General features: G+C 36.7%; 1 protein-coding gene across 1 annotated transcript; it reads right to left on the minus strand.

Annotated features, from left to right (window-relative positions):
• Positions 1-1,724: 1,724 nt before the first annotated feature.
• meis1a (Meis homeobox 1 a) lies at positions 1,725-24,156 on the minus strand. The gene is made up of 13 exons (XM_084103754.1): positions 23,777-24,156; positions 22,439-22,650; positions 21,798-21,936; positions 21,535-21,585; positions 21,346-21,396; positions 20,725-20,871; positions 17,725-17,830; positions 15,236-15,381; positions 10,200-10,276; positions 5,184-5,242; positions 4,297-4,386; positions 3,133-3,233; positions 1,725-2,525 (listed from the first exon to the last, which is right to left on the minus strand). The coding sequence occupies exons 1-12, from the start codon at positions 23,786-23,788 to the stop codon at positions 3,172-3,174; spliced, it is 1,152 nt and encodes a 383-aa protein (XP_083959880.1). The 5' UTR covers positions 23,789-24,156; the 3' UTR covers positions 1,725-2,525; positions 3,133-3,171.
• Positions 24,157-24,289: the final 133 nt, after the last annotated feature.

Below are 24,289 nucleotides of genomic sequence, written 5' to 3' on the forward strand. Positions count from 1 at the left end.
TGGATGCATTTTTGTAATTGCAATTTTTGCAAAAAAAACACTTGATTGATCCTATACTGTAGATTTCGGCTGAAGGTCTGTAGGAACTGTAAAACCCTCCAGAATAACTGATCTGAAACATACACTCATAATGCAAACAGGAAAGCTGCTTCAGAGTCAAATATGTCAACGTAAAACAGTTTGCCAGAATTGTAAACATGGTTTTGGATTAGCTTCAAGATTCTCCTCTGTTGAGATGATGGTGGGTTTGTTTTGGTAGTGAGTTTAAACAGGAAAGTGGAAGAAGAGAGAGATCAAGCATTAAAATCCAACCCAGACATTTTAATTACACTGACCATCACTCACCTTCATACCACAGATGGTTTCATTACAACCGCAACCCATGTTCGCAAGCCGCTTTCTCTCAGTCAGTCCTCCTCCCTTTTCTATAGAAGTCAGTTGTGATATAGTTTTTAGTTCATTTTTGTTTGGACTAGACCAGGGGTGTCCAGTCCTGTTCCTAGAGATCTACCATCCTGATCAAACACGACTGAAGCAGCTCATGAAGGTCTTGATCATTACAGACCGGTGTGTTGGAGCAGGGATGGACCTGAACCCTGCAGGATTGGACACCCCTGGACTTAGACATTCATTTACCCCAGTTGTTGATGAAATTTCCAGTTTAAGTTATTGGACTGCAAAAGAAACCACTGGAGAAAGCAGTACCTCTCTTGCCCTACAGGGGGCGCTACACACCACCTCCATTGTGGAACCCGCTTACCAACAAAGCAAAGGCTGTGCAAAGGTACTGTTCCTGCAGTATATAGTATGTGAAGTGTGCACTGTATGCATAGAATACAAAAATATGTAGTATTTAACAGAGCACACTGCATGGACTACTGTATCCCACAATGCATTGTGCTCAAATTCATCTTCCATGGTCAGTGTGACAAATAAACCGGACATAATGTCTTCTTATCTCATTATATGGTAAGACATTTTTAAGACTTAAAGGCAGAATTTGGTCAGACTTTGAAACTCATATTTTTGAGATTATTAAAATAAACATGCAACATACTGAGGTAAATGTAGCTGTTTGAAACATTTATCAGTGCTTATTGTTTTACATTCACTGCTGTTCAAGTTGGGTGTCCATTTAATGTTTGTGAAAGAATCTCTTCTGCTCACTAAGGCTGCATTTATTTGATCAAAAAAAATACAGTAAAAACAGTAATATTGTGAAATATTATTACCATTTAAAAGAACTGTTTTCTTTTTGAATATATAGTCAAATGTAATTTATTCCTGTGATAAAAGCTGGATTTTCAGCATCATTACTCCAGTCTTCAGAGTCACATGATCCTTCAGAAATCATTCTAATATGATGATTTGCTGCTCAATAAACATTTCTGATTATTATCAATGTTGCATACAGTTGTGCTGCTTAATATTTTTGTGGAAACCACTTTATTTCAGGATTCTTTGATGAATAGAAAGTTCGGAAGAACATCATTTATTTGAAATAGAAATCTTGTGTAACATAAATGTCTTTACTGTCACTTTTGATCAATTTAGTGCATCCTTGCTAAATAAAAGTATTAATTTCTTTAAAAAAAAACAAATCTTACAGACCCCAAACTTGTACTGTATGCACTGTATATAATATTCAGAAAGCAGTACATTAGTAGTCCATGCCAAACACAGATGAATCACCCATGTGCAATAATAATGATATAACACACGTGTTGAGGTATGAATTTTTATGTGAATAAACCCACACTCACTGAAAACCAACCAAACACACACACACACACACAAACACACACACACACACATAGTGTGAATATACAGCTCAGCTCACTTCAGTCGAATCCAGAACGATCATTAGTACCTTTTCAAAATCTCATCGACTGTCCAGATGCATCTAAGCGCATTTATACTGCAGTAAATGGTGTATGAGAAACCTTCAGTTGCATTCATTGGGCGTTTATGAACCTTTTCTGTCATATATGACACATCCAGCAGCATTATATACAGTTATGGGCTTTGTATTGAATTGCTTTGCACAGATTAGATCGCAAACTTCCGTCAGTGTGACGTAGGCATCTGGTGGTGTGACGAAGGCGTCTATCGCTCCCGGACTTTTGTCTGCAGAATAATGACTCTTGATTTCAGGTGGCACTTGAGTTGAAACACAAGACTTTGTTTTGACCTTTCAGGCCACTTGAAGATTCACCTGGTTCCAGGTGAGAGGTCACGTGAAATAATCTCCCGGCCCAGAGCGAGTACGTCCAGGTCTTGAGGCATTTCTTTTTTTCTGTATTGTTTACTGATACAGTTGATCTGCCCATCACAGGGAACACGAGTCCCGGCGGCCATCTTGAATCCGTCTGGCACCTCGCTCCGAGAGTAAAGCTGTAGGGGTTTCTTTAGTGTATCTGTACCGTTGAATAAAGCCCGTTTATTGTGATGCAAGTCCAATTTCCGAATCCGCCCCGAAAAACTCTGGGTCCGTGAGCAAAGGATCGATCCTCTCGCCAAAAAGCCTGAGTGTGTAATGAAAAAGAGTTGAAATCATTTATGAGGAAACACTACTGGCGTCAGCACGGTCACAAATCAATTCAGCTGACATTTCTGTCAAAACCCCCCCTTTCATCTTTATCTTTTCCTGTGGGTTGAGACATTAACTGATTCCAATGTCATAAACTGTCTCCACTTAGTAATTGAGTGACTAATTAATTGGACTGGGCGGTTTGTACCATGTGACAGTGGATATATGGGATGGTGATTTTGCTGTACAGTTGCTGCGAGTTGATTTTTATAAATTATTTTTATTAACTGCTCTTAAAAGTAAAGGTTCCAAAAGTGTTGTTTTTTTTCCAAGAACCATTGCTCTTAAAATAACCTTATTTTTAGTGTGAAGAACGTGTTAATAATCCAAATAACCTTTTGTGGAATGGAAAGATTCCATGGATTTTAAAGGATTTTCATGGAACCATCGATGGCAGTAAAGAACCTTTATTTTTAAGAGAGCATGAAGAAAACTGAAAAGGTGAACAAACATGAAAGCGTTAAAGAATTACGACTATTAGCTGGGTCGAACCGCCGTGAGGGATGTTTCCATACAGGGGAATCCCTGGTGCAGAAGCGTACCTCTCGTCTGCTGTGTTCAGCAGGATGGCAGGGGTTTGTTTACATGTAGTGCCACTGACTCTCCAGACCCATATTCACTCCCCCAAGACCACCCAGAGCCGCTGAGAGAGAGAGAGAGAGAGAGAGAGAGAGAGAGAGAGACTTTCATGAAATCACAAACACATCTACTGACAGCCTTGACAATGGATCATTCTCATCTTGTATATTCAAATGTTTTTTTGTGAATTTAGAGTAAATGTTTATTATTAATTAGTTATTTCATTTCAGTAATATTGTATACATCTAATTTGCTAAAATAAATGTATATCTATGCATATAAACACTGTATAGAAACCATATATTGCAGGTGGACTGACATTTTTATGACAGTTAAGCAGTTTTTTTTTGTAATGCATTATTTTCAACAACAAAAAAATGTAATTTACAAAAATATAGTAAAAACAGTAATATGGTGCAAGAACATGTCCTGTATGACACATGTCCCACTGAGATAATAATAATCATACACACACACACATATATATATATATTTTCTACTATTAAGTGTTTTCTATTTGAATATATTGTAAAATGTAAATTGATGGCAAAGCTATCAACTAATTAGAGAACTAATTAGTGAAATCAGCTGGCTGAGTTCATGGCTGGAATAAACATATGGCAGGACTTTTACTTTCTGACCCCTGGACTTTACACCTCTGAAGAAACATTTATTATTATTATCAATGTTGAAAACAGTTGTGCTGCTTCATATTCGTGTGGAAACTGTTATGGAACTGTTGACAAATAGAAATGTCAACAGAACAGCATTTATTTGAAATAGAAATCCTTTGCAACATTATAAATACCTTGACTGTCACTCAATTTGTTCAAAATCTGTCCTCGCTGTATAAAATTATGAATATCTTTAAATATAATATAAATATAAATATCGATTTTTCTGTATTATAGTAACAAGAAAGTTCCCTTAAATGTCATAAACACATCAAAAAACAATGCAATGATGGCTTCATTTTCTTTAAGCAAAATATAATCTCTTATATATTGATTATGGTGTGAATCATCCTTTTATAGAGCGTTTTATAAATGAAGCAGTGCTTTGCTGGCTTCAGTTACAGGACGTGTGTTCACTTTCACCCTCAAACATTTGAGCATTTGTAGATGTACCTGGTGGTCTGATGCCCATGTGCGACTGACCGTCCATTACGAATCCTCCCATTGGCTGACCATCAGGGGTGTACGGGCCACCGTGACCTACTGCACACACACACACACAAAAGACAGTTAAGAAGGTCAGACATATCCACACATAACAGCTTCCCAAAGGAAATGTGTAACTGTCACAATGTTGTCACAAGAACACTTCCTTTCCAATCCACCCAGACATTTACTGAAACCAAGCTGTGTATGATGGATAAGGCTGAGTTCAACTAATTCATCCTGAAAACCATTTTAGGGGGAGTTCATACAGGAAATGTTCTTGCATTTAAAAATAGCACAACAGAATTGGACCAAAAGCATGTTTGGAAATACATGATTGGTCCATTGTTTTAAAACTGATGCACATTAAAACTTGTTTTTTTTGCATACATTCAACTTGCTACTCAAACATATATCTAAGCACATATAAGCTGTATATAAACCATATATTGCAGGTGGACTGACAATATTCTTACGAGAATTAAGCAAACTTTATAAACATTATATTTTTCATTCCCAATAATATGTAAGAAGTCTCTTCTGCTAATTTATTTGATCAAAAATACAGCTAGTTTATTCCTGCGATGCAAAGCTGAATTTTCAGCATGTTTGGAGACAAATTATTGTTTCCACTGTCTTAAAACTGCTTCACATTAAAACGTGTTCATTTGACTCCTTCAAAAGCATGATGCTTGTGGTGCAAGACACTGAAATAAACAGAAAAACAGCAATGCAACAGCAAAAGTCATCCATCTGTCGCATGCTTGCATAGACCAATAATTAAAACGTAGTGCAAATTTCCTGGATGAAGGAGCATTTTATACAAAAATCCGTCAGTTTTACAAGGCACTTGCCTGCGCGGTTGGACTGGTCGATCATCGGCTGGACGATCCTTCTCCTGGCATTGATAAACCTGATGGAGCAAAGCAAAGAACAGTTGAAATGAGCATAAAAGGACATTTATTTTTTTTATTAACGTGCTGGCTCCTTTCAAACGCAAGCATCAATAAAATTTATGGTTCTGGATCTGAACAAACGTATTTAAAAAAGTATTCAACTTTGGCGAGCGGCTCATCCAGCACAGTTTGTGCTACAGACACGAATGATTTCTCAAATCATGCAGCTTATTAAGTCTAAAGAGAACAGATTTGGGTGAAAACGGGTGAAAATCATTGTCATGTCGGTGAATTCTGCATATGCAAACATGCCTGACGTTTACAGAACACTAAAAAAACCTAGTTTATTTTAACACAGAACATAAATTAACACAGAACTTCAATGCTTTCCGCATTTATTCCCATGCTATGCTTGACCTATGACCCCCTGACTCGGTGACCTCACACCCCGGGCAGCAGCCCAGCTCTGCTCTTTCTCAGCCTGAAAAATTCCCCGTGACCTCTGACCTTGGAGTGCCAGGGCACAAGTCCACACATGATTAATGACCCCTCTGCGTCACCCCAGGTGCTTCGCTTCCATTCGAACCTTCACAAAGGAGGGGAAGTTCTACTTTTAATTCATAGGAAGTGAATTACACACACTGACCATGTGAGCGTTCTTTCCATTAGAGGAGAGGCCTGCCTCTACATCAAGTTTTCCGGCCAACTTTGACCAAATCTAAACATTCACAACAATATTCCCTTATTGCAACAAAGATGCATTTACTTAAGAAGCAAAACTGCATAAGACATAAGGACTAATTTTCAGAGAATGGATGAACTATGTTATTTCTCTTACTGCACTCTTGTTAAGAAAAAATAATTATTTGAAATCAACTCTTAAACAATTTTGTTTTTCAAGTAAATTTATCTTGTCTTAAGTATGAAATTCATACGGGAAAACTGGACAAAAATACAGATTTAGAAAAAAATTCATATACACCTGTTAATAAATTAATATTTTTATTTGACAAATATGCATTCAATTGATCAAAAGTGACTAAAGACATTTATAACTTTCTATTTATCAAAGAATCATGAAAAAAGTATCCTGGTTTCCACAAAAATATGAAGCAGCACAACTGTTTTCAACATTGATCATAATCAGAAATGTTTCTTGAGCATCAAATCATCATATTAGCATGATTTCTGAAGGATCATGTGACTCTGAAGACTGGAGTAATGATGATGAAAATTCAGCTTTGATCACTGGAATAAATTAGATTTTAAAATATATTCACATAGAAAACAGTTATTTTAAATTGTAGAAATATTTCACAATACTACTGTTTTTACTGTATTGTTAATCAAATAAATCCAGCCAGGCACATTACTATTCCCATTGCAGAAGTGAGAATGTACCAATTAAAATGTCTATATTTTATAAGATTTTATAATACATTTTCCATGTTGCATTCCATTCCATAAGCAGTGGCATATGAATGTTAAGAAGCAGTAAAAACAGAGATAAACAGGATGAGCAGCGTGACGAGCAGGTACGATAAACGCTTTTTTGAGGTTGTTGAGCGCTAGCATCTCTCTCAACTCCGCCCGTTAGGTGACCAATCAGAGATAAGAGCCGTTTCCCCAGCGGGGACGAGCCCGTCCCACTCTTTAAGGGGGTTAAAAGCTGACCCCTCACTGAACCCCTCTTCTCACCACGAGACCAAGTTTACGAGCTTCATGCCTCTGCCTGTTCACTCCAAATACACACACACACACACGGCCCAACACGCACGCCAAACACATAACAACACTACGCAGCAAGTGAAATATTTGGGGGCCCTTTCTTGTACACAAGGGAGCAAAGAAACACATAGTACCTTTACTGCACAATCCAACACAGAACAAACCTGCTGTGCCGTATAGGCTCGTTTATATAGGAAGAGCTAGTCTATGTGGGGTTCAAATGCTAAGATCTACTATATACAGTGCGGTTGAAAGAATCCACTGGTAAAAATACTTCTATTCTGAATTTTAATACAAAATATTTACTTGCAAATTTGATTGCAAATGCAAGATATATATATATATATATATATATAGTGGGATTAATTGGTTGTTGTTGTTGTTTTCAGTTTAATACAAAACATTTATTTTCAAATTATATTATCAGCATAATTTGAGTGAAAATAATTTTAGTTAATGCTCAATTGTCATGCTCATTGTCAGAAATAAATAGTTAAATCAATAAAGTTAATAAAGTGGGAAATATCAGTTTACATTTCCAAACATTCCTTTTGCCATTAATTGTAATAATCCAATAATCCAATACAGCAAAAGATATAAATAACTGGCTTAGAAACATTTTTTGGGGTGAAAATACTAACGTACCTAAATATATATATTTAATATTGTTACACACACACACACACACACACACACACATGTAGAGGCAAAAAAAAGCCTCTAAGTGCCATCTGAAATTTTCTTCTAGAATGATCTATTTTATGAAGCTTGTATATTTAAGTTCAGTAATTTCGCTTAAATGGCAATGAAAATCACCTATAATTGCCATTTAAGTGAAATAACTGAACTTAAATAAACAAGCTTTTGATAAGATGGCACTTAAAGGCTTTTGCATCTGAACTCTTCAAATAATTCAGCATTTTATATATATATATATATATATATATATATATATATATATATATATATATAGCATCTATATAGCATATATAGTGGGGTTACTTGTTTTTTTGCAATTTAATACAAAATATTTATTTGCAAATGGTATTATCAGCATAATTTGAGTTAAAAAAAAAACTGAAATAAAATTTAACAAGAATTTCAGTTAATGCTCAGTTTTCATGCTCATTGTCAAAAATAAATGCATTTAAAATCTAAATGTACATATTTCTTTATTTTTATGTCATCGCTTTTCTTTGTTTTAAGTTTTGTTTTTTTATATTCTCAAAACTTAATTTCCAGGCTTGAATAAAAACAAAGATTTTCTATGTGGTCTCTTTCTGGACCCCACCGTACATTCCTAGGCCTCCCAGTTTATATTAACTCACCCTGTGATACTTGTAGCCTATTGAACCTAAAACTCTACAGCAAATGTTCCTGTCTGGAAAGCATAGACATAAAGTTATCTTTTAGTCCCACTGTATTGTGAGGTCATTCGGAGGACAGTGTTCCTCTTTACGAGTGTGTGTCTGTGCGTCTCCATGTTTAAATAAACCAGTCCAGCTGTTCCCTGTGATAATTTCTGTTTAATTTGACAGCAGCTCGTTTTCGCCCCTCGCGTTCCCTCACCTGTTTCCTCTGCGCGCCGGAGCTGCACACACACACACACACCGCTTTCTGCGCTCTTGTTTGTGTTGGGCTTTGAAGAGCACCTAATGTATTTTCACTCCGGTTATTAAAATACTAATTAGTTGTCATTTTGATTATGAAGGGCTCTTGAGGGTCTAAATACTGTTTACAGTGATGAGCAAAAGCCAAAGACGAGAAAATATTCTGCCAATTAAAATGCACAAAAAAAATTGAAATGATTAGATATGACTGAATCAACCTGACGACACACACAGTCAAAAATGTAATATTTTAAAATATTAAGAAATATTTTCTACAAGCAATGAAATTGTATTTTGCATAATTTTTTATAAAAAAAAAAATATATATATATATATATATTTTAAATATATATCACAGTGGAATATAATATATATCACACTTTTTCTTTTCTTGTGCAAGTAGCTTTCTCCAAAAAAAAAAAAAAAATCTCATATTTTTGTTTTGGTGACTTGAATATTCCACACAATGGTGTTCTGCAAATAAAAAGCTCTGGCGAAGAACAAACTTACAGTACACAACTAGCTCAGCAAGTTAAAGGGCTGTAAAGAAACCAGTCCAGATCTTCAATCACCACACCTAACATTGTTTAACTCTACTTGTCAGTTACTATGGCAGAAGCAGTCGGTTTATGTCCTTGTAGAAATGTTTTTCATGAATCACGACTGGTGCCGGGACACCACAGCTCATTTCCTTTCACATTAAGCCGGATCAGAACATACACTCTTAAAAATAAGACTTCTCCATTGGTTCGTTGCAGCGAACGCTTATCAAGAGCCATTTTTCACTCTATAGGGTTCTTGAGTCGACTAGCGGTTCTCAACTGGAAGGCCACAAGGAGTGTGCAAAATGTTAAAGGAATTTCTACATGGGAAAAAAATGCTAAATGCTTAAACTAACCATGTAATCGCGCACAGTTAGGATAGCAGAACGGATACGGTTATCAGAAGTTGATAGGGAGGAGAAAACCCTTCCTGTATCTATTGCTGTAGACGGCCAAAACTGTGAGTTCAATCAAAAGCACAAATTAATCTAAAGCTAGTCCAAGTAGACAGATGCAAACATGGACAGGTTGCCTGTCATGCCTTTAAAAAACATGCACAGAAATCTATCTATCTATCTATCTATCTATCTATCTATCTATCTATCTATCTATCTAATGGTTAATCACGGTTTCCACAAAAATATGAAGCAACACAACTGTTTTCAACATTGATAATAATTAGAAATGTTTCTTGATCCTCTAATCATCATAATGATTTCTGATTTCTGAAGGATCATGTGACGCTGAAGACTGGAGTAATGATGCTGAAAATACAGCTTTGCATCACAGGAATAAGTTATATTTGACAATATATTTAAATAGAAAACTGTTATCATAAATTGTAATATTTTTTTCACAATATTCCTGTATTTACTATATTTTTAATCAATGAAATGCAGAAACTTTTCTCAAAAACCCCAAACACACACACACAATGTATTGTACACTTTATGTCTAGTCTCAGTACTGCAAAATAGATCTTGATGTTACACATTCTATAATGTAACATCTGTCGTGACGTAGAAGACATGTGACTTCCACATCTGTATTTTGTCAACCTGATGCCGTGTTTGTCTGATGTGATCAGCCCTTACCAGTTGTTGACCTGCAGGATGGTCAGTCCAGTGTCCTGGGACAGCTGCCTCTTCTGCTCCTCAGAGGGGTACGGGTGCTACGGGCCGCAAACATCGACAGTTACAACACTAGCAAACACAAGAGTAGCAGTACAACAGTAGAATTGCAACAGAAAAAGAAAGAAAAAAACAGGACACAAAGGACCAGGTTTCAGTTGCATTTGTTCTTCTGTTGAACTGTTATGTGGCTGTAGGGTGTTTGCATATGCAGCCAAACAAATTCCTTGTATATCTTGGCAAATGAAGCCCTAAACTCTAAAGGAAACCCCATGCGCTAATCGGAGAGTTGCCAGCTGGGATTTAGACGCCAAGCCACAAAGTCATTACAAATTGCTATCCTGTAACCAAGGGTGACGGCTCTAGCAAGCACCAAAGCCTTTCTCTAAACCCAGAGGATACGCACACGGTGACAGGGGAGGTCTCAACCTGTAATTAGACAACAACTGATCCCGGGTCAGCCGTCTAAACCTCAACGAGATCTATAAATAAAGAGGAGTGATCATTAAACTGATCCTGGAGCAGGAGTTTTACAGCAGCGACTATAAACACCTCACCCATGAATGACTCTCTCTTAACACCTGTTGCATGCCGAGAGCTCTGGTAGCAAATGGTGGGTAACTTTACGACCGAGTGAGCCATGCTGGCTGGAGGTGTGTGTATGTGTGTGTATGTGTGTGTGTGTGTGTGTGTCCTGTGAAACTCAATGAAGAGTTAAAGGTGTGTGTGGGGTCATTATCCTGTTTACAGAGGCAGTAAAACTGTTAGGGCTCTAATGATCTGTAATTCAGGGTGAACGGTACTTAAAAAGCTTCTAAAACACACCCAGCCTCACCCGCCGCTGCAGCTGTGTGAGTGTGTGTGTGTGTGTGTGTGTGTGTGCGCGTGTGATGGTCCCTCTATTGTACTCAAACACTGAGTCTAGACTTTAGACTATTCTACTTAAACTCTACTATTCCAGTGGTTTTCAACCGGTGGGTCACAACCCAAAAATCACAGACAGCAGGGATGAAAAACAATGCGAGATCCAAGTACTAAATCTAACCAACGGGGAAAAAACTTGCTCATGTCATGACAATACTTTTGCTTATTTTTTGGTTCAGTTAATGGTAATATTAAATTACAATATATATATTTAAAATAATATACAAATATTGAATTGATTTGATGCATACATGTATGTGTTATAATAAAGCATTGTAATATAGTATTATAATAAAGATATTAAAATAAAATACATCTATGTAAAAAAAAATATATATATATTTAATATGTCCTTATTTTATTAATATATACATTTTTGTTTTTCTCAAATGATAAATAATATATAAATGTTTAAATTGTGTGTATATACATAAAGTATTATAATAAAGACAGATACAAGTATTATAATACAAAAAAATATATATAATGTATTTATTATTTATTTTTTATTTAATATTTATGTTATAAATTTTTCTCAAATATGTTAATACTTTCACACACACACACACACACGCACACACACACACACACATAAAGTATACAAGATAAAGCATGTATATGTGTATATATAATGCTGAGTTGAGTTATATATAAATGTTTTATTAATTTAAAATTGTTATATATACATATATATATATATACACACACACACACACACACATATATATATATATATACAGCATATATAATATACGTGTGTGTGTGTGTGTATACAGTACTGTGCAAAAGTATGTTAGTATTTTCACAAAAAAATGGTTCTAAGCCAGTTATTTATATCTTTTGCTGTATTGTATTATTGTATTTTTACAATTAATGGTAAAAGGAATGTTTGGAAATGTAAACTGATATTTCCTTCTGACACACTACAGCAAAAGATATAAATAACTGGCTTAAAACCATTTTTTTGGTGAAAATACTAACGTGCCTAAAACTTTTGCACAGTACTGTAAATATAACTTAATAGAATATAACTTTATGGTATGTAGAGTATACTTTGATTTATAAGTAGCTTGTTACTTGGCAAGCTAGTTTTAAAGTAGCTTCTCCAACACTGCATAAAACAGATTTTCATTTCTAAAAAGATGTTCCCACAAAGACCCAGCAGGCCGACTGTGATTTTCATTAACTTTGCAGCTACAGTCTTGAGTGAATCCCAAAGTGAGGCATGACTTCTCAGTCCGACGGTTCTCCGTTTCATCTCTGCGTCTCCGCGTCGCCCCCCTCCCCTCTGCGTTTACGGGGGGAAAAAAGAGTCTGGCCGTGATGAATCACCTCTCCTCTCTTTCATTCTCTCCAACATTTTTCTTTTCCGCATCCCTTTCTTTTCATGGGCAAGGACGGAAATTCCCTGTAGGTCTAGCAGAACCCAGGTCCCCAGGAGGAGCTGTCAGAGCCGTAATGGATGGTGTTTTGATAACAGCGAGTTCGACCCTGGAGAGACCCTGGGGGGGGGGAAGGAACCCCAGCAGATCCATCCTCACACAACATGCCCGTGCAGTTAGGCTAAATGAACTCCATCGCGCCCACCCCGCCCCCAACAAAGCCCTCCGCTCCTCATTTTTTGAGACTGACGCTAATTGCGGCTCCCTCATTACAACCAAATGCTCCACCGCTTCAAAGGAAAAGTACACCTGTGGAGAAACCGGCTAAAACAGTAGCATGAAAGCCTAGAAAGTATAAATAAAGCCCCAAACAAAAGGCACCCCAGCTAACAAAAATATGTTCCAAGAACGTTTTGGTAACGTCGCCATTAAGCTTCCATTCTGAAACGTTCGAAAAGTCCAGTTTTTAAAACGTTTGGATTTTTGGTTAAGGGAACATTCCATTTGATGATTCTACAAACATTGTGGGAATGTTACTTTTAAATGTTCTCTGAACATTCTAAAACAAGTTCCATTTTAAAAAACGTTAGATGAATGTCCAACCAAACGTTCCATGAACGATGGTATAAATAATAAAACATTCTGAGAACAGTATTAAAGACCAGATAACTTTGAACAAACGTTCTATTAATTTTACTGAAAAAACATTCATTCGTAACATTGTTCTGAGAACGTCTATCACAGGTGGGTGTTAAATAAGTGAAATACAGTGAAAATTGACTGATGAAAATTATGGGATTATTTAATAACCTTCACATTGCTCCAAACCTGCATGTTTTTTTTTTGTTTTTTTTTTGGGGGGGGGGGGGACCAAAACTCAATGCAGTTCTTTTTCATGCAACAAGGAAACTATCAAGCTCCAAAAAAAGCACCATAAAAGTAGACAAAATGACTCACGCGTCATGAAAAATAACAGCACATGGTTTTGAACAATAAGAGTGAAAAAATAATGAGCTAAATCTTTAAACACGATGCCTTTGGTCTGCTCTGCAGCTGAATTAGGGGTAATCAGCGAGCGGAGGTCTGCGAAATCACATTTACAACTGACAAACATCAATATGGAGATTTAGATTGATCAGAGCCTGGGAATAGGCGGGGTGGAAAGAACATATGAATTATGTTTTGCATGCACTTCTCATATTTCTAAACTTCAAACAGAAGGATGCCGTAATGTCTGAGGTGGCGCTGCACGGTGTTTGTGTGCTTGGCGGAGCTGAATGGATCAGGGAACTGTACTGGAATAAAGGTTGGGGGGGGGGCGCGTTCTTTTACGCACACGACCTTTGACCCCCCTAATGATCTCAGGGAATGTTGTAATGTCATCTATCTGCATGCTCACCACCTTAATCGGCGCCTGAAGGAAAGTCCTCGCGTCTAGAATCCGCATTCTGTCTCAGTGTTTACCTCCAAATCACACTGATGGATGTTCAGGTGTTTATGTGCTCAGTTACCAAACAATATTTACTTCACCCTGACATCACTCCTCCAGTCTAAAGTGTCACATGATCCTTCAGAAATCATTCTAATATGATGATTTGATGCTCGAGAAACATTTCTGATTATTATTAGTGTTGAAACAGGTTAGGTTTAGCGTATCTGAAAATGTTGCCTACATAGGGAGCCACTGTGTTTGAAAGGAGCTGATTTGCTGACGCTGTTATTTGTAGGTTTCAATTAAAGATCTTGAATATGCATAGCCGCAGTGACTGGTTAGCACATGTTCAGCTCTTTTCTGTCCTCTTGTGACTCTTATATAAATCATAAAAAATTTCTTCCCTAACGTTGGTCGCTCAGGCAGCCGTGTGTTCTGCTGCTTCACATCTGCTGGCAAGAAGGGAACAAACTACCCACTAATTACCCAATCCAAATCACAGCCTTTATGTGGGAAGCATATGAGCTAGTGTTTATGAGGTAGTGTGAGCGACTATTTGTTTGGAAAGAGATTCAACAAGTTTCCGAATGAGAGAGGAGGAAAATGAGGATGCAGAAACAAAGGCTTAATGTCTGTTCAGATTATATATTCAAAGCCAGAGCGAGGGGGAGGGGCTCTGAGCTGGGCCCGCCCACTTTACCATGGAAACCGTTATCACACCGTACACATGACAACAGTAAGGAAACCCTGCCTGTGTTTCATCCCAATATATTGTTACACCGGTCATTAGTGCATCTCTGTGTCTGTGTTTGTGTGTGTGTGTGTGTGTGTGTGTGTTCAATAAGCCTCTAGGCAATGTGGGAGCGTCACTGAGCTTGAAATAATGCAGGCGTGCAGGTACAGACTCGCCGGCACGAGCTTCTTATCGTGTTCTGTGCATCTGTAAGCTGTTTTATATGCCTATATGTGTGTTGATCAACTTCAGATTAAGTTTCAAAATGGAGAAGCACAACTTTAGGTTACATGATAACTACTGAGCACCTTATGATGATCCTTATAATCACATAACTTGCATTTATCTTGGGCTGCTTTCATTAATCTCAAAGTAGTTGAGCATTATCGTTTCTGAAAGCCATAATTGTCATTTACATTTATATCGAACTGCATTGAATAACTTATTTTGTTCAGCATGTGCTGGTTTGGTTTTTACTCTGTTACAAATTAACACACATAATTATGATCATAGGAGAGACATGTTTTACCGTGAGGTGCTGGAACAGCCATGCCCTCATGATGTTGGTTGCCACTTTGGGAAAAATGCCTCTTTTCTTGTTGTTCTTCCTCTCTCTATCGGGGTCTTCCTCCTCTCCTGTGCTTGGAGAGGCGACACTCTGATCCAGAAAGTCACCTGAGAAAAAGAAACCAACTATTAACATGTTTGAGATACACTCTAAAAAATGCTGGGTTAAAAACAACCCAATTTGGGTTATTTTGGCAACCCAGCGCTGGGTCAAAAAGGGACTATAGTGACAGTGAACTTAAGTTTTTTTTGTATTTGCATTGGCTGCATTCATTTTTTAGAACAAGGTTTTAAGATTTTCAAAAACGAATAAATGCAAATCCATGTTTAGTTTGATGTATTTCCACCATTAATGTACAGCGACAGTACTCTATGCATTTTCAAAAACAGTATTTAAAATCATCTCAAACACATTTTTTTTATACTCAAAATACATTAATTATTTCACTTCTGTTCAATATGGTTTAATTTAGCAGTTAGTTTTATTAAAGGGGTAATTATCATGACTCATTTGTAGGGCTGGGCGGTATGATGATATATATCGTTACCACGGTATATAATATCGTTAGAGGTTTTACTATAACGTGTATATCGCGGTATGTAAATATATAGCACTATTGACACTTCAGAGTGATGAAAGCATGAATGAGAAGATAGAGCGGATGTGCTTGATGTTAAAAAATGTTGTAAGTGCAATCTATCTTGAAAATGAGCTTGTGCTGACTGGCACACTGCCAAAGTGCGCACACAGAAAGCTGCCACTCAGAAGGCATTCTTTGAAGGCGAATTTGGGACATGCTCGATGATAAAAATTGTTATTAAGCACAAAGGATTAGCAGTGAAAAAGAGCTCAATGCGGTGCTCGCTCTGACTGACACACAGAAAGCCGCGTCTCTCAGCATGCGATCGTGAATTCAGTTCTCTTTCACGTCTTGTTGCGCTTGAATGATCGAATACACATGCAATTATGTCAAAATGCCCATCGTGTGAAGTATTCATGTAAACACAGCTGGTTATGTCTCAGGTGAAAGTAAACAGTCGGGTGTAAACCGGATGTGTATCAGTGTAATGGATCTGTGCGTTTGGTCTTAAAGTGACAGCAGCCTAATATTCCTGCTTAATGTGAATCAAACAAAAGAGAAAATAACTCACTGCTCTTGACTGAATCACTTTTTTAGCTTTAATAAGAATACATTTATATTTAATTCATACAGCAACAGACTATGTAATATTTCATTTTCACATATGATTATTACATTTCTGTACTAATATGTTAAATAAACCTATTTCACCTGAAAAACTTAATTTGTTTAATTCATATTTTTGTTTTTGACATATTTTTGTATTTGTCCTATTGTTTGTAATTTGCTTTTTTTCTTATTTTTAATAACAGAAATTAGATAAAATAACACAAAATAACTATTGTTACACCCCTACTCATTAGGAGCCAACATTTCCTTTCTGTACTGTAAAAACAGTAACTTTCAAAGCTAAAAACTTCCTTCTTCATTGAAAAATAACCATTTATTTAAATAAAAAAGAATAAACATCTTGTAAAGCTGATGTCAGACAATAAAATACTGCACTGTAAAATGTCATAACCTGCAGCTGAAAAGAGCTATTTCTACCTGGTTAAACCCATACAATTAGTTTTGCTGGTGTGAATTAATGTATGTAGGATGATTCAGTGATATTAAATAATATTTTTTGACGTGAATAGAACCAGTTCATTTAGAATTTTCCGTTTTTAGGTTATCCTTTTTTTCTCATTTCACATGCAAAAAGGCATTTATATAGCCTTAACAGCATACAAGCAAAAAAGAGCGCAGAGAGAGGATACAAAATGTCAACAAACTTTACATAAAAAAATAAAAACATATAACGTGGCTTCTGAAAAGACAAATGTTTACAGTATAAATAATGCTCCAGGACAGACTCTGTGCTTCATTGTGATCATTTATCCGTGTGTTTGTCTGTCTGTTGTTTCTCTTTCTCGGGCAGTGAGATATTCTGTCCGAGCCAGACTCACAGCTGCTGCGCTGAGGCAGAGTGGACAAAACACACACACACACACACACACACACACGCAGATGCGGTGCTTGGGGAAGTATGTACTCTGGTTTTTATTGGCCATGGTTGGTGCTCAGAGCAGAGGAGCCCAGAGAAGAGTCTTTATATCCATCATGCACCATTTCCTGTCCAACACACATCCACACACAAACACACACACACACACACACACACCGAGAGGCTGCAGTTATTTAGGAGCAGCCTACCGATGTGTGTACATGCGTGTACGTGTGTGTGTGTGTGTGTGCAGTGGGAGACCCCCGTGGTGGTGCTAAAGTGTAAATGTATGCTAGAGATGACAAACCTGCTGCAGATCTGTTTCACTTGGCACACAGCGAGCTCTTGCGTGTGTATCTGTAGCATAGCGTGCAAGTGTGTTACCGTGCTCGCTGCTGTTGTCTCCATTGTGTGAGCCGGCGCGTCTGCTGCAGGCCGCCGGAGCTTCAGAGGAATGAACAGATGCCGCGTCGTCCTCTCTCCAGAACACCTAGAGAGAGACAGGTAGACAGAGTAATAAGCGTAATATATTATTGGTTAAGTACAGTATAGCGGCGCATACCAGAGGCGTGCTGTAAGGAGTAATACAGAACACATGCTGCAAGAGCAAACAGTTTCAAAACGCTGGATATAAACACACGCACAAACATCTGCACGTAAATTATAAGACAAACAAACATACGCGCACGGGACCCATCTTGTTAGCTTTCACCGATCAAGCGGATGGATACGGTTCTGGATGCTGATTGGTCAACTGAGCGTTCGGACTGTGCTAAAATACATAATATAATAACAGATATGACGTGAAACACCTGTTCATCTGGTCAGTGTGTATATCACTGCACAGCGCCCAACTGAGAACGTTTACATGTCAGTGACTAATTTTTATTTTTTTTATGTTTTAAAGATGCAATCTGATCAGTGTGTTGCAATTAACTGACACTAAACCTATAGAGAAATGTCTTAACCAGAGGTCAGAAACCATTCAGAGTGGGAAGAGTGAGAAGGATTACATTAGGAGAGACCGGGGCTAGTTGTCACATTGATTACTCCATATACATACACACATTTACACACACACACACAGATGTGTGTATATATGGAGTAATCAATGTGACAACTAGCCCCAGTTAGTTATATATATAAATATATATAGTGGGTTTATTTGTGACTAAATCTCTGCATGGATTTAAGTTATATATATATATGTGTGTGTGTGTCTGTGTGTGTGTATATATACAAATTTAGGAAAAGTAATCTCCTAAGAACAACTCAAAATTCTTCAAAAATAGTGTGGTTTATTGTGTTCACTTTTTACACAAATGCAATTAAAAAACATGATGAAATTGGAATTGTAGCTTGGGTGATATACAAAAAAATTAACATATTTTAAGAGGATTTTGAATTTGTGTAATTGGATTTACCTTACATTTCCCAATGTGACAATTTGCCCCGGTCTCCCCTATATATTCTATGCAGTTATATTAATTATTCATTCTATATCATTTTATTAATTAATTATTCTATATAATAATTACAGTTATTTTAGATTTGTTAAAGTATCTCATACATACCAGACTACAGATTTTATTCAGTTATGAGTTGTTTGGGAAACTAATTATTCAAAAATGGGACAAAACAAAACAAAACTGTATTGTCACTTTTTTTCCTTGTACAAATAAGGAGCTGTTTTAAAGTGAGCATCTCTGTGGAATAAGGAGACGGTCTCTTGCGAAACATATAATAAATCAAGATTTTCATCCAGGCAAACATAATCCTTAACATTCCAAATGCAATGATGGTGACTCACAAAAAAACCACATCATTAAGGGAAATACAGTCATCGTCACATGACACAAAACTCACAAGCATCCATGCAAATAATGCAGTAAACAGTAAAGACAGTCAACTACGCTTCAGTGATAGGTATTTAAGACATACACAGCACTAATGAACTCTGATGGATTATTTACACACTAAATAATTAACACTGCCAAGTTTGCTGTGTGTGTATATAGATGTATTCTGAAATAACAACATATATTTATTTATTTTTGATTGGTGGGAGGCACTTCAAATCCTTGGTCTGAACTATGCTTGGTCAGTATTGGAATGGACAACATATACTTGTAATTTGTATTATCGTGTGATCTGTAATAATTTTGTGGGATGTTGTGCATATTTAATTATGCATAACTTGTACACTGTAATGTGAAGGTTTCATTTAACCTCAAAAGAGCAAAAATGATTCATTATAATATGACAGAAGAGTGATTCTCTGCTGTTATTTAATATAGACGACGGGGACGGATAGTCTGTGGCCGTATTGTATCTCGTGAAACAGGAGTTTCTGGCCTCCCCACAAAAACAATCTCTCCAGGCTAGTGTTTCAAGTTCCCGTCGCTACTGTATTTGAGCAGGTGACCAATCTATTCAACATTTTTAAATATATTCATATATTATGGAAAGGCTATATTTTGGGTGCTTTTAAGTTTGTGGTTTTATTGTTTTTTTTTGTGTAGTTCACAAATTAATTTTTAAAAGTACAATATTCCATGTAATGTCTCAATTATTGCGTGGTCATAAAAGATGCATGCATAATAAATATAGAAGAATTACAAAAATATTTACACAGGTTTCATGTCAACCGTGCATTTGCTGAAAAAAAGGGTAACACTTCACTTAAAGCCTTTATGCATGATGCATTATTAAAAGTATTTTTAATGCATTAATTATGTCTTGTAATGATCTCATGAATACCACAGTTATAATAAATTATAATACGTATCTAGTGCATTAAAAGCATTACAAATAACCAATTTCAGATGTAACAAGGAATCTGCAAATATTATAATGCATTTTAACTTTGTTTTCAATTATTTATGAAACATATAATGCATTATAGCATACATAATGAATAATGCATTATTCATAAAGGCTTTAAGTGTTATACCGGAAAGAATAATTCTCACCACAGGCCCAGAGAAATCATAATAATATATATATTTTTAATCTTTTCTATTCTTTTCATATGTTCAGCTCCATATCATTAGTAAACTTTTAGCCTAATAGATCAAGCAAATTACTTTTTCTTGATAAAGTCTTAGCTCCATAAAATACTGTAAAAAGTGATCAGTTGACTTAACTTGACTTAGGAAACCTGTTGTCTTAAAATTATTGAGTAATAAACTGACAATTTGACAATTCCACATAACTTAATTTTTCAATTACTCATGAAGTTTATTTACAGGCAATGGGTTTCCTCACTTTTTTTTTAAGTTAAGTCAACTGATCACTTGTTCTAGCTTTGTACAAAGCAAAACATATTCAGCACTGCCCGTTTAAAAGCACACCAATGCAGAAGGAGTTTATCTGAAGGCTTGCCTGGTCTGTCCCTCCCGGGGTGCGTGTAAATTCCTCTCCGTCAGATCTGGATCCCCCCTCTTTATCATCCACCACCAAATCAATGGGCATCTTGCCCTTCAGACAGCTGATGTAGCGGTGACAGAAGTTGTCACACAGCTCATGCACCTACGATGAGAAATGAGAAAAGACAATTAACATTAATGATAGGCCTATGTGTTATTTACATGTTGACGCACGTCATATATACACGTAATGCACGTAATATAACGAAATAATAGCAACACTTAACAATAAGGTCTCATTTATTAACATAATGCGTTACCTAACGTGAACTAACAAGGAGCAATGCAGGCTAGGCTATTTATTAATCTTTGTTAATGTTAGTTAATCAAAATCCTGCTGTTCATTGTTTGTTCATGTCAGTGCATTAACTATAATATTAACAAATACAACATTTAATTTAATAATGTATGAGTAAAAGTTGAAATGAAAATTAACTAAGATTAATACATACATTAAGACGTATAGGCTAGTTCGTTAGGCTATTAGTTAATATTAACTAAAGTAGTTAACTAATGAAACCTTGTTGTAAATTGTTACCATAAAAATATAAATTATAATAATAATTGAAAGCCAAACCTTCTCTAATTCGAGCAGATGAAATCGTAACACCTGAATTGCTTGAATCATCTAAAACGAAACGACATATCAAGTCACAAAATGGCTTTGTGGTTATTGTTTTATTTTATCCAGTTATAAAAAAGGAATTCAAATGGTGTAAAGTAAAAAAAAATATTGGCAATTGTCTCAAACTACAGGGCGACCTACCAAATTATCCAAGTCTGGATTCGACGAGAAGAAAGGTTTTTCCGCCCTTATCTGAAATTAAAAAGACAAAACAAAACAAACAATAGCGATCGTATCGTTAGCCCGGAATATCGATTGTAGCCTACAATTGTCACACACAATTACATTGGGCTGTGTTGTTGGTTGCTATTACAGTGGGGGTTTTTTTATTATTATTTTAAAAAAATAATTATATAGGCTAGTAATAATAACCGGTTGTTAGAGAAGTAAAACGAGGGCCTGACCTGTTTTGAAAATACTGTAATATCTTCGTCAAATGACTCTGACGAGCAGACGTCGCCGGTCACCCCGCTCTCTCGAGGCGTACACGTCGCTAATTCACATTTCTCGAAAACTAGTGCAAGCAGAGGGAAGAGGGGGTGCCTGGAAAACAAAACACATTCACTGGAGTTTATATAGACTATCTGTTCTGCATCAAGCACAAAACATTCGGCTTCAAGGCCCTGTCTTTTTCCCCCCCTCTCCATACCTTTTCAAATAATGGAGAAATCTAAAATAAACTGTGATTTTTATGCGAACATTTAAGTACATTTAAAATTGTATGCAAAAATGCATGTGACAGCATGTGTGGTTGTGACAGCAGGCCAACAGCATTAATTCCATATCAATGAAAACATACGTAGCCTAATAAAAGAATTTGTAGTCTTCATTTTAAGGGGGGAAAAAACAATATATATAGGTAAATATTTCCTCAATTTCAGAATTACAAAGTAGGCTATAGCAGAACATCGTAAAAAAAAAAAAATTGCACAAAATAACAAGCGACTACATCGAAAAATATTTTTACTTAGACATTCTGCCCTACATCCTAACTCATCGACATAATATAATAGGCAGCATGGGGTATTAATCACACATAGCCTACCCGTAAATAGCGTCTTTGTCCCGTTTTAGCGCGTCGTTAACGGGCGCCGGGCCCCCGGGAGCTCCGGGGTGCGCGTGCGGGTGCGGGTACTGGTGAAGCGGCGGGCCGTGACTCACGTGAACCGCCTGCATCGCTCTGGCCGCGTGAGGATCCCCGTACATCGGAGACGGGATCCCGACCGCATCCATGCCGTAATGCACCAGATCCTCGTACTGAGGAAATTCACAATGTGGAAGTTAAAACTCAGAATGGGATTTTTGTTGTACACACACCTTTACACATAGGCTACACTCTTAAAAAATAAAGGTTTCGCAGCTATAGTAGAACCATTTGGGGTTTCCCAAAGTTGTGAAGAAGGTTTTATTAATCTAAAGATCCCTTTTCCACTATAAAGAACCTTTTGTGCAATGGAAAGGATCCATGGATTTTAAAGGTTATTTATGGAACTATCGACACCAATAAAGAACCTTTATTTTAACAGCAGGCACTTATTTGTTTAAATTGAGCATCAAACCCCAATTAAACCGAATTACACGTCAGTAGTTTCATACTTAAAGCAAATTAATTAACCAGGGATTAGTTTTAATTTTTAGGCCCTTTGTGACTTCAATGTGCAAGAACGTACAGCTGAAAATATTAATCATTGCAATTACTTCTTTAAAACAGTTTTGGACCTGTTTTTACACATTAAACACATGGAACGTTTTAATTTACATCTGATGTAAAATTTAAATATGTTATCTTATATTACCGTATCATAAGAAACTGATTTTTTTTTATTACTATTTACAATTATTATTTCAACTCAGTTTTTCTGTTTACGATAGCTGAATTTCAAAATGCACAAAAAGTATAGTGTAACAGAGAAATGTAGCAATGTTTTAACTGCGTATTAAATAATTACTGAAATTAATATCGATGTTTTATAGCATTAAATCGGTCTCGCACAAGTACCCAACGACAGCAATATGAGTTATGAACCGGCTGTAAGCATCAAGTTACACTTTTGGCTGTCAGCTAAATATGGAATTTTAGGATAATACTTAAAATAAATTTAAAAAATATATATTTGAATTTAAGCAAAAATAAAATAAAGAATGATTTTTATAAAAGCATGCTGCATTAAAAAAATATCATGACAAAAAAGATATTTTTTTTCTTTCTTTTTTTTGTGGTTTCACTTGTTGCTGCGTATTCCAAAAACAATTTATGTGTATAAACGCACACACACGATTCATTGAAGGAATTAAAGGACATCTGACTGTAATTATGTCCTATGTTTTATCAGCGTCTGAGCAGAATTAGTCTTGACGGCCACGTTTGAGGGTTTTTACGCACCCGTTGCGCCATGAGGACTCCGCGTCACCGACTCCCTGTTCTCAACACGTCCAGATCTCAGTGCCGCGAGCCCGGGGAGCCCCACACCGCACTCACAACTCTCCCGAAGTTCCCGTGCTGAACAATAACATTGTAATCCACCCCAAACACTCAGCTGGTCAGCTTTCGCAACAAACGCAAAGCTGGATATCAGTAAGTTAGAATTCCAGTTCTCGACGCTCCGAAACAGCCGAAGTGCGCGTCTGACGCCTGCCTTGTTTTTCTATTTCCAGTCGAAGATTTGTAGCCAAAAGGTGAAAAAGCAAACTCCATTCGGGGCTTTGATCGTTTGACTGGTTTATTCCTAATGCAATAACACCTCTATGAGATGTGAGGAGCGCGGAGAGGGAGGAGGAGGAGGAGTAGAAGAGGGCATTTGGACTTCTTAAAGGAGACGTAAAAAAGGGAGACCAAAGCGAACCCGTGCGTAAAGGGCGCACAACTCTCTACGGAGCAGGACACTGGGAAAATGCC

The sequence above is a fragment of the Abramis brama genome (assembly GCF_963993115.1).
Source record: "Abramis brama genome assembly, chromosome: 2".
Classification (NCBI taxonomy): domain Eukaryota; kingdom Metazoa; phylum Chordata; class Actinopteri; order Cypriniformes; family Leuciscidae; genus Abramis; species Abramis brama.

Coding starts and splice junctions, on each gene's coding strand:
- meis1a (XM_084103754.1), bottom strand. Junction 15,382..17,724: donor AGACAACAGCAGCGAGCACG/GTAACACACTTG, acceptor TCTTTTTCTCAG/GTGACTTTCTGGATCAGAGT. Junction 5,243..10,199: donor ATCCTGCAGGTCAACAACTG/GTAAGGGCTGAT, acceptor TTGCTCCATCAG/GTTTATCAATGCCAGGAGAA.